The 13,846-nt window shown below is 44.9% G+C and overlaps 1 protein-coding gene across 5 annotated transcripts in view; it reads right to left on the reverse strand.

Moving 5' to 3' along the window:
- The window catches only part of DAPK2 (death associated protein kinase 2), a 63,425-nt gene that overhangs the window by 6,275 nt on the left and 43,304 nt on the right, over positions 1 to 13,846 (reverse strand). For 3 of the 5 annotated variants that reach the window (XM_083586750.1, XM_083586748.1, XM_083586749.1), the window contains 6 exons: positions 11,939 to 12,068; positions 11,027 to 11,075; positions 10,335 to 10,361; positions 7,439 to 7,591; positions 5,861 to 5,906; positions 2,600 to 4,198 (listed from right to left, as the gene is read on the reverse strand). In XM_083586750.1, coding sequence (XP_083442876.1) covers positions 3,548 to 4,198; positions 5,861 to 5,906; positions 7,439 to 7,591; positions 10,335 to 10,361; positions 11,027 to 11,075; positions 11,939 to 12,068 — 1,056 coding nt within the window. In that variant the 3' untranslated portion in view covers positions 2,600 to 3,547. Of the gene's footprint in view, positions 1 to 114; positions 199 to 1,472; positions 1,563 to 2,599; positions 4,199 to 5,860; positions 5,907 to 7,438; positions 7,592 to 10,334; positions 10,362 to 11,026; positions 11,076 to 11,938; positions 12,069 to 13,846 lie in introns of those variants that run through there. The other 2 variants (XM_083586751.1, XM_083586752.1) reach the window with 1 other exon arrangement.

Below are 13,846 nucleotides of genomic sequence, written 5' to 3' on the forward strand. Positions count from 1 at the left end.
TGATAGAACAGGGCTCTCCAGCAACATTTGAAAGGCATCGCATTGGCTGCCCCTCCTCTGTCGCAAACAACTGGACACGTCGACTTTCCACTTCCTTCGCCCCCATGTACTTACCAAGCTTTCATCTTGCATTAGGCGAACCTTTCTCACCAAGGTGCGAGATAAATGGTTGCACAGTGCAACAATACTGTAAGTAAGCTGGGGGAACAACAAGGATATTGTGGTTATACTCTTGAAAGGCAGAAGATGACCCTGCAGAGCCACTGATGGGATGTCCCCCAACCAGCAGTGCATTTTATGGGCACAACCAAGGGGCACCTTCAAGAACTGCCCTGCCATCAGCCTCCAATACACAGGTGAGGTTTGGAAGCAGCACCAGGGAGACCTTAAAAAGCTGCACGGGGGATTTAGTGAGCTAACAAAACCAGGAAAATGTGCAGCAATACAGAAAAGATTCAGATGGACCCTATTGTCTCTGGTTGACCCAGTTCACTGTGAGCTCACCTGGGTCAGAAGGAGGCAGATCTCAGTGCTCAGACAAAGTGCTCAGTATAGCTGAAATGATTATCGGGGACTAAATGGGGCTAACCCTTGAAGACAGTCTGAACTGGGACAGGCAGCTGTGTTCCTCAGCAATAAGAGAGGGTTGGGAAGCCACCCATCCCCTGCTCCTGAGAGCTGCTTACCTCTGTGGGGAAGGTGATCAGAGGCCAGAGGCCAGTAGTGGGCAGGATCAAAGCATGCACACACGCTATCTATCCTGTTCTGGGCTGAGTCATACTTCCCCCAAAGGAGCAGGTACACAGTGTTGAGGTGTTCCTGGATCCATTTTGGTCAGGCTCAGCTTTGATATCAAGGAGTGCTTATTTCCTGCTCTGGCTGACTTGCCAGCTATGGCCATTCCTGGTTTGATGTAGCCTCCCATCTTGATTACTTAGGGACTACCCTTGGAGACGGTTTGAAAACCTCAGCTAGCGAAGAACAGGCCTGGTGAGAGCTGTAGTCCAACAAGATCTGGAGGGCACCATGTTCAGGAAGGGTGGCCTAGGCACCTATCCAAATGACGCATTACTCTATAGTGTGGTTTTATGTTGAGCTGCAAATTGTTTTACTGCAAACTGCTTGGATAACTTTATCGATGGGTAGTCATATAAATTTAAAATAATAATAATCAATAGTGTTGATGTTAACAAGACTGGAGATATCTCTGAAAGGTACAATTTATGTCACTTTAAAAAAATAATGTTGTTTCTTTAAAATGGCGGTGGGGAACCTGTGGCTCTCCAGAAGTTGCTGGAGTAAACAACCACCTGCTCCAATATCATTTGGAAGACCAAAGGCTGCCCATCCCTGCTTCAAAACAAAACAAAACAAAACAAAACAAAACAAAACAAAACAAAACAAAACAGAAGTCTTGCTTCTTTGTAGAGAGCACCACACATGCATCAGTAACCACACTCCAAGTACAATACCTTCCACCGCCTCCGGGCATATTGCTTTTTGAAGTTTTCCAAGTTAATGACCGACTCCCGCCTCACCAAGGCCTGGCATTTGTCCTTTGGCTGGAAAAGACAAGAGAGAACAAGGTCAGTGCTTCAGAATGCCTGGACCATTAAATATACATTATATGGGTTGTGCGCTTTAAGTACAGGGCGAGGGAGGGGCAATTGTGGTGCCATCCAGATGTTGCTGGACTTCAATTCCCATCCATCTCAGGCAGCACGGCCAAGTATCAGGGAGCTGTAACTCAACAGCATCAGGCAGGCCAAAGGCTCTCCATCTGGACCTCAAGTCTTTGACATTATCATCCTCTCTGAAGTTTGACAGTGATGAGACTGGCACAACCAAGTGTAACAGCAATAAAATGGTAGCAAGTAATTTACATCTTTGGACTTAGCTGGCTCCAATGGGACAACCGGTTATGCAGAATTCAGACAGGCCTCAGGGTACCTACCTTATCACACATGAGTGAGAGCTTCCAAGCATATTCAAAGCCGAAGCACATGTCAGTTTGGAAGCTACTTTCTTCAAACCTTGGAAAAAGCTGGACTTCCCTGGCTTGAACCCAAACCAGTACTTAGCACACCCCCTCCATCAAGTGACAGCCTCATCTTGCTGAGACCATCACCAGAAACAAATTAATAGGCAATGGGCAAACATTATTCACTCAACCAATCCTAGGGTGCAGGGTCTGGGACCATCAAGAAAAGGTGAGTAAGGGGCAACATGACAGAAGGGAAGAACATTATGCATGGAATGGCGAAAGTAGTTAGAGAATTCCGTGCCTCCCGCCCCACCAGTAATACTAGAATTCATGGGCTGAGGCAGTGGTGGCCCCGAATTTGGATGGCTAGCCACAAAGGCTATGATCTGCCTCCACAATCAGAGGCAGTAATGCTTCTGAATACCAGTTTCTGGAAACCACAGGAGGAGAGAACGACTCTTGTGCTCAAATCCTGCTTGTGGGCATCTGGGTAGCTGCTCTGAGAAGGACCAGACGGGCCACTGGCCCCATCCAGCAAGCTCTTATTATGTTCTTTTGTGTAGCATAGATACAGATGGTGCTGCAAGTAACCACACTTTTAAATGAATAAATAAATATTAAATAAATATTTATTTTCTCTATAAGTGTGAAATTAGTTACACATTTGATAAGATCATTGCTGCCCAGGCAATGCTCTTCTCTTTCAAAAGCAGGAAGAAAACTGTGCATAATTCAATTATAACTCACTCCCCCCTCCCACACTTTCCCCCTTCTATAATCTGAGTCAAAACAGCAACAAAAACAAAGTCTCAGGTTCCACAATAGGAGTCTTCAGTCATCTGGTTCCTTCACTGGACCATGTTCTTTGCTTGGGGTGGGGTAGAATGTCAAGTCTCTTGACAATGCCTTACGTATCACCCCAGGCAATACGCTGAGAGTAGAGTTGATTTTAGAGCTCTCCATTCACTCCGTAACACGTTCACAATTCTGCTTTTCAACTGAAATGCCTGCCGATGTTTGAAGTGGACTGCGGTCAGGAGTGCAGAGGGTGCTGTGGGCAAGAAAGAGCTTCTCCATCTGAATCCATCGCTGTTAAAAGCACCAGTCATACTGAGTTTCAAATCAATGCATTCTTACTGACTCTTTCACAGGACAGCAATAGAGGCTGTTAAGGATGCTTAACTATCTACAATCAGGTATTTAGGAGGTATCTCATGGTAACAGTAAGCTGCTTCCATCTTCCAAAGTACAATGACAGCAAAGGCTTTCACTTCTAAATGCAAAGTATGCTCCAAAAAGAGAACAGGGTGTTATTCAAAGGAATTTCAATTCATTTCTAACTGGCAAAATTCACAGCTTCTCTGTTAAAAAGGTAAAACAATGGCAAGAGTTCATATGCCCTGTGTCGTGGCACATATATTTTCAGAGTTCAAAAAGCCAACTGCGACAGTGACTGTCAATTATGTTTTTCAGAAATAAAGTGAACAAGTGGGGCGTCACCATTAGTATGCAGGAATCTTGAGGTGGCATGAATAGATAAATCTGAAACTCCATTTTAGACAGTTACTGACTTGATTTTGCAACACCTGGGTTCAAGGCAGCTAGGAATTCTTCACAGCAGGATCTATTTAGCAGCTCCCTAAGAGAGTCATTTATATCTTTGTTAAAGACGGAGCCAAAATTTCCAGTGATGTAGGCGTCACTTCCATCTTCCAGCTGAGAGCTGCCTGTAAATTCCTGAATCCACTTGAGTTCTTCGGACAATTCCTTACTCAAGGACTCGTAATGTGACTGCCGGTCCATGTACTTGCTGGCAACCCCAGTGAGGCTGCTGCCCACAAGTCTGATGTCCTCCTGCAGGTGCTTCTTCAGAGATTCAATCTTGCGATACTCGTACTTCAGCTGGGAAAGTTCATGTCTCACGTTTTCATGTTCTTCTTTGTACCAAGCTTCTTTCTCGTTGTAGATGGAAACGAGGGCGTCAATGTCCTCCTGCAAAGCATCATGGGACACAGCCAGAGCACTGAAGTTCTGCTCCATCCTGGAGATGTCTTCCACCACATAGGCAAACCGCTCAAAGTTGATGTAGGTGTTGTTGGGTGGCATGCTGGAGTGGCACTTGATGGTGTACTCCTTCAGGCGCTTGGTCTTCAGTTGCTGGTTCTCAGCCCTTTTGCTTTCTGGGACCTTCGTTTCTTCCTTGGGCTGGTGAGTCTTCAGACAGAAGTAGTAGGGCATGGTTATTACTGATCCGCAGAATCATGCAAACTGCTTCTATAGACACCACAGCATCAACCACAACACAGCAGGCAAAAGGAAGGCAAACACACAACACATATCCATGGTGCTGGGTGAAAACAGGATTCCTTCATGCATGTCACAGACATTATTTTATTTTCACACAAAAAAGTAGGTGGAATAAAAACATCCCTGTGAGCACTATGACTGACTGCATGCTGGCATCTGTGCATTTACACTTTCAAAAGTGGTCAATTTTTGTAAATAATAGAAAATATTTCAGAAAATACACTATTGAACATTCTCTCTCTCTCTCTCTCTCTCTCTCTCTCTCTCTCTCTCTGTGTGTGTGTGTGTGTGTGTGTGTGTGTACTGGGGTCACCAAAGTCTGTAGCCCTCCTGGAAAGCAAGTTATGGGACAAAACAAACAGGTCCTTTCTAAGTGATTTCTGTGAAATGAGTGTGAGTGTTGTGTGGCTATTTTTCCTGTTACTGAGGAAGGCTCCCTGTTGCCATTCGAAAGCAAGAGTGTCAGTGTGTTTGTGTGTATTTTTATATATATAATCAATATTGTGTGATCTCAACCATCAGAGCCAGAAGTACATGGCTGACTTCCCACAGTAAGCGTAAGGTTGATGGGGCTAGCCGCCTCTCTAATTTTGTGCTATGCCCCCCACAGTAGCTATTTGCGACTGGTGCCCCAGCACTCTCTCAAAATGTGCCCACTGATCCAAAAAGGTTGGTAGCCCCTGATTCATTGTGATGTGAAAAAAAATCTTAAGAGTCCAGCACTCCAGATTCCAGCATGCAAAGACCAGCTGCATATATTCCATGTTACAATGGATGTCCAGCACTGAATGAATGTTTTGAGTTTCACCTGTAAATAATTGGCTATTCCAGATGAACTTAATGGATGCCCCATATTAATATCGCATATCACTGTGTTCTCAATTCTTCACAAAATTTGTCTGGGGTCTTCAACATTCAGATGTGAGTATTGACATTGGGCAAATGTAGGACATCCACTGTATCTTCTACACAGCAGAACACCACAAACACAACACAAAGAAAGACACAGAGAGGCGTGTGGTCCACTGGGTACTTCTAGGCTATAGCCACCCTTGAAAAGTTCTACAAATGCAATGGAGTGTCTTTTGCAACCTCCTATAGATTTCAAGGTGGACTGGATGGAGCAAATTCATACCAGATAGAGCCCAGCCAAACACAGTTGGAATGTGGTTTATGTCTGTCCATGCAAACAGTAGGCAGATGTATCACCATCACACAACACATTCCATGACGGAAAATTGTATGCTTGTCAACACGCATCTCAGCATCACATATTTTTTATCTCTTGCTTAAGACAAGAAAGCATTAAAAAAGGCAACATGTATTATTATTTTATTTTGCAAAGATTCTGACAATGTTTGGCAAAAATTAATCTCTCTCCCCCAGTGAAGTTAAAACTGTGAGAAACCAAACTAGAAGGTCATTGTCATGCTGCCGTAATGTTTAAAGTCAGATAGGCAAAAGCAAATGAGAATTATGACAGGTGACATTTCAATGCCAAAATGCAGAACTCCATACAAAAAACACCCCCTTCCCCTGTGACACCACATACCCCACTTCCAGGCTTACCGTGATCCAGGGGTGAGTGAGAGCTTCTTGAATGGTGAGTCGTTTCCTGCAAAGAGAGAAAATTTGTTATGTAAGCAAGCCCTCCTTGCAGGGAAGAGCTGCTGGTCACAACTGTTCTTGAAGCGTGTCGCATACTGGCTGCAGAGACAGCCCTGTTCATCTCCCTCTTTAAAAGCATCCTTAGTCTAAAGCTATCACAAGAGAGGTCAGAGGATGAGCTGAAGATGAAGGAGACATGGAAAGAGAGCAGATCTGTGCCCGTGAACTGCCAGGATGGGAGGCCACCTGAGAAGAAGATGGGGAGCACTCTCTGGAGGAAGTGCCCTTGCACGGTGGTTCTCAGGCACCCAACAACCAGCTGTCTGCTGGGGCACTTGAGACTTTGACAATTGGGCGTGACAACCCACTTGTCAATCATCTGATGCCATAATGATGTCAGGTGATTGACAGGTGGGTTGTCCCACCCACCTGCCACAATTTGGCCCACAGAGGTGCTGACAGATAAGGATTTAGCCTGCTGGGCCAAAAGAGGTCCCTATCCCCATCCCCTGCCCCTTTATAATGGTCCAGAAACTACAGATTACACAAGATTATTAACTGGGACAATATTTCACTGTGCTCTGTAAGCGACATTGGCTCCCAGGTTCATTTCCAGACACAATTTACCTTCAAATTAAATTTTAAAACATCTTAGGACTAGGTTACCTGAAAGACTGCCTTCTCCAATATGCACCCTGCCAAAGCTTCAGCTCTGTTCCGCAGGCCATGTCCTGAGTGTCCCTGTGGCACATGCAACCAGCAGGGAGGCAGCCTTTTTGGTAGTGACCATTCCTCTCAGCTTATGGAACAATCTTCCCAGGGAGGCTTGCCTGACACCATCCTTGTGGTCATCTTGGCTCCAGAAGAACTTTCTGCTTGCCCAGCCCTTCTAAACAACTACGTACTAGTTGTGGTTTTTAATTTTTGGGTTCAGTCTGCTTTGGGTTGCATTTTTTGTACTTAGGACATTTGTGGTTTCATGGTTAACTTCATATTTACATTTTTTCCTGCTATTTACTGTAAGCTGCCTGGATAAGTTTATGCCGTGAGGCATAAACCAATCAACCCAACCATGGTGGGCAGGACCAGGAAGCTTGAGGGCCTGCCTCTACCTCAGCTTAATCCCTCCCGCCTCCTTTAATTTCCCCTCGTCCATGAAGCTTACAGATTTTGCAGCACTCTCCCCCAACTACTGCTGCCCCACACATTCTCCCCCCTAAATCCATAGATACCCTTTGCTTTGAGGGCTAGAGTTATGCTTTTGAGATTTTTTTCTGCAGTTGTATTCTCAAAAATTAATTATATTAAAAGAGAAGAAAAAGAAGATGCAAATATGAGAGTGACATTGATTACATAGGGAATCTGCGGGCTAAGGGAGCAGAGAGTGTGAGACAGCAGTAGTTGGAGGAGAATTCACTGTGGAAGAGGGGGAATGAAGGCGGCACGAGGGGGTCACCATCCACGCTAAGCCAAGGTATGGGTCAGCTCTGAGATTGGCCTTCCTCTCATCTTCCTCCTGGCGGGTCATTTGGGGCTCACCGGGTATCTTTTACCAGAAGCTTCCGAATGAAATCTTTGGCGAGGTCACTGGTGTGGCTGAAGAACTCTTCGTCAAATTCATAGTTCACAGCTGTGATGTTAGCCAGCGTCTCCTGTTTGGTATCTCCAAGGAATGGCGAAGCCCCACTAAGCCTAGAGGGTCCATAGGGAGAGAGAAGGGTCATTAGCCTACAGAGAAAAACAGGGAAAGTTGGTCTTCTTCCTGACCCCATAGCAGAGAATGCTATGCCTGCAGTTTTTCTGCCTGCTTTAAAACGGTCCATGGGGGCAGGACTGAATGGTGTATTGACAGCTTCTGAAGGAAGGGAGAGGGCAGGCTGAGCCCATGAAGCTCTTAGAGGCAGACTCCATCGTGGATTAAATCTAGGGTCTTAAGAAGAGCTACGAAATAGGAGACAGAATGATCTGATCTTATAGGGCACAACACCCTGGGAATTTCTCCTGTGAAATAAATGGGAGCTCCTCAAGAGCAAAACATGCGCTTGTGGGGCTCCCATTTATTATTGAGAGCCAGTGTGGTGCACTAGCTAGAGTGTCGAACTCGGGCCTGGGAGACCAGGGTTCGAATCCCTACTCAGCCATGAAGCTCAGTGCGTGACTTTGGGCCTAACCTACCTTGCAAGGTTGTTGTGAGGATAAAAGTGGAAAGAAGGAGAAGCATGTATGCAGCCTTGAGCTCCTTGGTGGAAAGGCGGGATTTAAATGCTAAAATAAATATATAAAATAAATAATGGGGTTTCCACAGAAATAAATCACCAGGGGATTGTGCCCTATGTAAGTTAGTGCCATTTGGACTTCCTATTTCAGGACAAAAATGTCTTGGCCTCCTCCTACCCAAAATTCGCTCAAGACAAGGGGTAGGAAAGATGCAGTGAAATCCAATCCAGGAAGCCCCTGGTGCAGGGAGGAAGTTATTTTTCTGAAGGTTCAGCAGCTGGCCTTGTTTGCAAGGAAAGAAGGCCTGCCTGCCAATAATACAGAGGGTGCTCAGCACTCTTTATTTAGCCTGGGAGAGGAGCCTGGCTTCTTTCTCAAACGCCCTTCACTGTAAGCAACCTCCTTTGCTTACCTTCTTTTTTAAATAAAATGTGTCATAGCACTTTCTTGTCTGTCTTTGAAGAGGGATGCTGAGTTGTGAAATCAAGAGACAGGGAAATGCTGCTCCTGTCCCAAGGGCTGAAACAGTCTCCCACTTCCAGGTCTGTAACAGTCACCTTCCATATTTAGACTGTGCAGCTTAAATGCTATTTATAGGGACGGACCTTAGCTCAGAGGTGGAGCATCTGTTTTGCATGCAGAAGGTCTCAGGTTCAGGCCCCACAACATCTCCAGGTAGGTATGGGAACATCCCCTACCTGAAACCCTGGAGAGCTGCTGCCGGTCAGTGTAGACAACACTGAGTGAGAGAAACCAATGGGTTGGCTCAGTATAAGGCTGCTTCCTATATCCCAGCATATTTATGGCAGCATCTCCTGACCATAATGTAGGAATAATGTCCCTGTTACAGGACAGGAGGTCAATATGGAGGAGTGGGCAGAGGCTTCATCTGGAACCAGGGAGACCAACTCATTACTGAGGAAGGGGATGCTTAACCCTTCCCCACTGAGTCATATTCTCACTCTGCATCAATACAGACCTTTGAAAACATTCTCAATAATTCGGAAGGATTTTTGTGCTGGTCGGTGTAATTAATGGGAGTCTATTTTACTTTCTGCATTGCAATGCATTATTTCCAGGGCCATCCCTGAAGTTATTCACTATTTTGCATAGAACTGAGCTGTTGTTACACTTAAAAAACTGTCCTGCATTTGAGATTTTGGAAGACTTTATGCTATATTGTTGGTCTTATTTCTGGTCAGTTGTCCATAATAAACTGGTGTGGATGACGCTATCATAATTCTTCTTCTTTACTTTATGTGCTGTTTTACTGCAGTTGCTTTTGTGCATCATTTTTGTTTTTCTGATTATGTAATTTGCTTTGTAGGGTAGGCCAGTCTCGGTATCTGCATATTGCAGCTGTTGGAGAAGGAGGCAGAGAGACAGACACATGGCTCACCTAAGGTCTCAGGCTTCATGACAGAGGCAAGATTTGAGCTGAGGACTTTCTTACCACTACCCAACACTAGTTCTATCTGACCAAGGGTTTTTTTTGAGGGGGAGTTGGGAGATGATAGAAAAAGAACACCCTGGAAAAGACTAGACACTGGGGACACACAACTTCATTGAGACTGAGGAGCATTCCATGGACACAGACCCTCTTTGTTTGCTTTCTGCAGACTCCCCCACAGTGACTTTGCACAAATTCTACTCCCAGCCCAAGGACAAGGGTAACAACAGCTTGCATCAAAGTGTTCGAAGCACACAAGAACCTAGTGCTGATTTTGGGGGTGGGGGGGCACAGAGCTCAGCATAGGAAGACACTGCACTGCCACCTAGCAAGCAGCCTTGGCAACTGCATTGTGGAACTGGAATTTGCCAGAGGTGGCAAGCAGGCAGCTGTGGCTCAAGCAGAGTCTGAACTGGGGACTAGAGAGATGCTGGGCTAACAACGGGGGTGGGGTGGGGGTGGCTTCCCCTTGCCCCACGGAATCCCTGCCAATGGCCTGATCTTGGATATGAACTTGGGGTGGAGGAGAAGGGGTGATTCCAGGGAGGGACTGCTCTTTATCAAGGGTAAAATCGACTGAGTTCTACCTAGCGTTCTCTGCAACAAATCCAGTAACTGGGAGTGACTTCTACTTTAATTTGCTGGGGGCCAATTTGTGCAGATAAAATGATGGGGTGGGAATCATGTATGTCAAATTGAGCTCCCTGGAGGAAAAGCAGGGCATAATAGCAATACAAAAACAGAGATTTAATCTAGTGAAGTACTTACAGAATGTAAGTGATAACTCCTATACTCCTGAAACAAAGCAAAAGAAAAAAGATGGAAATATTTAAATTAACACCCACTATAGTGTAATCTACTGGCATATGCAGATGGAAAGTGGGAAAAAGAAAGCCACATTGGGACCTAACTTTGACACATAAACACATTTTATACTATGTTTGGTTGTTTTTAATAATAATATAAGAGAGTGTTGCCATTGCTGGTGTTTTTCCATAGAACTTGGCCAAACTAGTTAAGAAGGTCTTGAATATTTACCAACTTATAAAACCCCAGCAGTGGCTCTTTCACTTGACGCAACCAAAGCTTTTGATAAAGTTAATTGGGATTTTCATAAAGAATTATTAAAATTTCAAGAATTTGGCACCCAAAGTTTATAGGCATTATTGATCAGCGTTATAATAGCAATTTAGCCAATATTTGAGTTAGTGGTAGAGATTCTAATCAATTTCCAGTCTATAAGAGAACAAAACAAGGTTGTCCACTTTCACCGTTTTTATTTGGAACCACTGGCTGAACTAATTAGAAATGACCCGATAATAAGTGGAGTTCAAAGCAGTCATATGCAACACAGTACAAGAATGTTTGCAGATGGTATCTTGCCTTTATACACTGATCTTGAAACATCAGACAAGAAGTGATGCTATACTGGAAGGGAATGGAAAGAGGGAAATCCTTACCACATATCTGCAGCCAGCCCAAGAGGCTCGTAGTTCACTATTTCTGGTGCTGAAAGGAACAGCAAGAATCAGCAAGAGGGTGCACCAAGGATTTTAAAGGCAAGTGCAGAACCACAAACCTAGAAGGCAGGCACACACACACACACACACACACACACACGTCCTCTGGAGCCCCCAGGACACAATTCCCCTCCTCCTTCCCAACCCGCACTCTCAGCGCCACTGCTCATGCCCCACCTCCAAGAAATTCCCGGGGCATAACTCAAACCAAAGGCTGGTCTCCTTTGGAAGAAGGTCATGGGAGGGCTTGCTGGCATTTCATAACATTTGAGAACATTTTCAGACTTGCAGGTGGATCTATGTGAAGGGGGCAAAGCTTAACCTAGGAATGGAAAATGTGTGGCCTTCCAGGTGTTGTTGGACTTGGGATAGCCTCAGCCAGTAGAGTCAGTAAGCAGGGAGAATGGGAACTGTAGTCTGCCAGCATCTGGAGGGCCACAGCATCTCGACCCCTCCAGTGCAGGGACCCCCACAGACCAGTTTCCATGAAGCACACATACTTTTCAAAACAAAAAAATTTTTTTCCTTCCAGTAGCACCTTAAAGACCAACTAAGTTAGTTCTTGGTATGAGTTTTCGTGTGCATGCACACTTCTTCAGATACATTTCGTGTGCATGCACACGAAAGCTCATACCAAGAACTAACTTAGTTGGTCTTTAAGGTGCTACTGGAAGGAAAAAAATTTTTTTGTTTTGACTATGGCAGACCAACACGGCTACCTATCTGTAACATACTTTTCAGTCGCTCTAATCTAAACAAGTAGCAGCCATAAGGAATGCCAGAGACTGTAGTATAAACTTTGACTGACTGATTAAACAATCAACAGCTAACAGTGAAAGGGCTGAGACTTACCCACAAATTCTGGTGTCCCAAAAATATTTTTAAACTCAACGCCATCTTCTATTTCATGAGCCAGACCAAAATCAATCAGTTTTATGTGCGGGATGGGGATATTCTTTTCTAGCAGCATAATATTCTCAGGCTTATCGGATAACAGGGAAGACACACATACAAAGAAATAATAAAGTCAGGTTTGTGGATTGATCCAGCCCTATTTTTTAACAGGAATATAAGAATCTGCCTCTTACTGAGTCAAAGCTGGAGTCAATCAGGCTCAGTATTTTCTACACAGTATTTCAGACACATACTCCACCCACCCCCACCCTGGAAATGCCAGGGATTCAACCTGTGAGCATCTGCTTACAGAACAGATGCTAAACCACTAAGCTACAGCCCTTCCCTAACCTAGATTCAGGTGGGCCTATAGAAAAGGGCTCCTCTGATTGCCCTAAAACAGATGCAAAATGCAATTCAATGCACCAAAGCAAATGTCGCTGTGTCATGCTGAGTCATGGTCTGCAGCTCTAGCAAAGGACTCAGATGACAGCTCCAGGATCATATATTAAGAGACTTATATTTTGACAGCTGCCGTAATTTCAGTTTACGCTTTCCCCCTCAACTGCACAAGACAATGGCAATACAAAATCTGGCAGCTGCAGAGTTTCATAAAAGGAACTTAGAGACAGGACACCTGCTTTGTATACAGAAGGTCCCAGGCTCCATCTCTGGCTGCATCTCCAGTTAATAAAGGCTCGGTTGCCCAGAGATGGAGAAGACTCTCTTCTGCCTGAGACAAGCATGGAAAACCCCTTGCCAGTTGGGGCAGATGGGCAAACAGCCCAACCAGCTGCTAAAAGGCAGCTTCAGGTTCTTAATGATCTTTTCCCAATTGGTAGTTATGTTACTCATGTTACAGGCCTCTCTCTTGAATGCTTAAGACTTGGGGGTTTGTTTGTTTCATTTTCTAGTACATGCAAAACCATTCCCCACCACTCTTTTTGATCAAGTACCCCACTTGCTTTTCCAGTCTGAAACAACTGCCACCACTTTCATTCATAAAAAATTCCCAGTCCTACATTCCCTAAAGGAGGTACTTGGTGGTTCCTTTCTCCTTTAAAAATAGAAAAGGGTGGGGAGAGATTTGATCCTCAGTCCAAAGCTGTAAACACAAAGCCCATTTAAGCTGGATAAAAGTGGTTGGATAAATCAAGTCCCCGATTCTCCTCTTGAGGAGGTGAGTTACAGACTCTGAACCTCTGTGAAAAGATTCTACATTCTCAGTCAGAGAGACTGAATCACAAAGGGAAACCTGGGTGCACAGTGGTGGAATCTGCAGTGGAGCATTGTGTGCCCGCGCATGCAGAGTTACCCTATTCACCCACCCCTTCTTACTTCTTACTCTGAGAGCTGCAATCAGGATTCCCTCCCTCCCTGCAATTTAACCTGACTTTTCTCTTCCTGAAATGCAAAGGCACTGCAAGGTCCAGGTAAGGAAAATGCCAGAGGTGAGACAGAAGCAAATCACATTAGCGACCTTTGTTCTTTTCCTAGTTCAGTTTGCAAGGTGGAGGGTTGCTACACAAGGGGCAGATCAGTCCCCAAAGAGGAATCTTCCACCATTCACAGCACAGCGAAGGGTGGGAGGAACTCAGATTTTGAGATTAGATTACAGGCTGTACTTGCTTTGACAGTGAGCACAGTTCCAATGTATACAAATCAGCTGAGCTCTGGTTTATTTGTTTATAGAATTTCTTACTTGCCCTTTCTCCAGAAGGTTGCAAAGGCTTACATGTCCACATGGCACAGGAGCCACAAAAAACAAGCATGTTTAAACCACAGCCCAGCCTTGCCTTTCCCAACCAGGTGCCCTCCAAATGTTTTGAACTGCAACTCCCACCTTTCTCAGCCAGCACAGCTAAA

The sequence above is a fragment of the Podarcis filfolensis genome, assembly GCF_964270895.1.
Source record: "Podarcis filfolensis genome assembly, chromosome: 14".
In the NCBI taxonomy this organism is placed as follows: Eukaryota; Metazoa; Chordata; class Lepidosauria; order Squamata; family Lacertidae; genus Podarcis; species Podarcis filfolensis.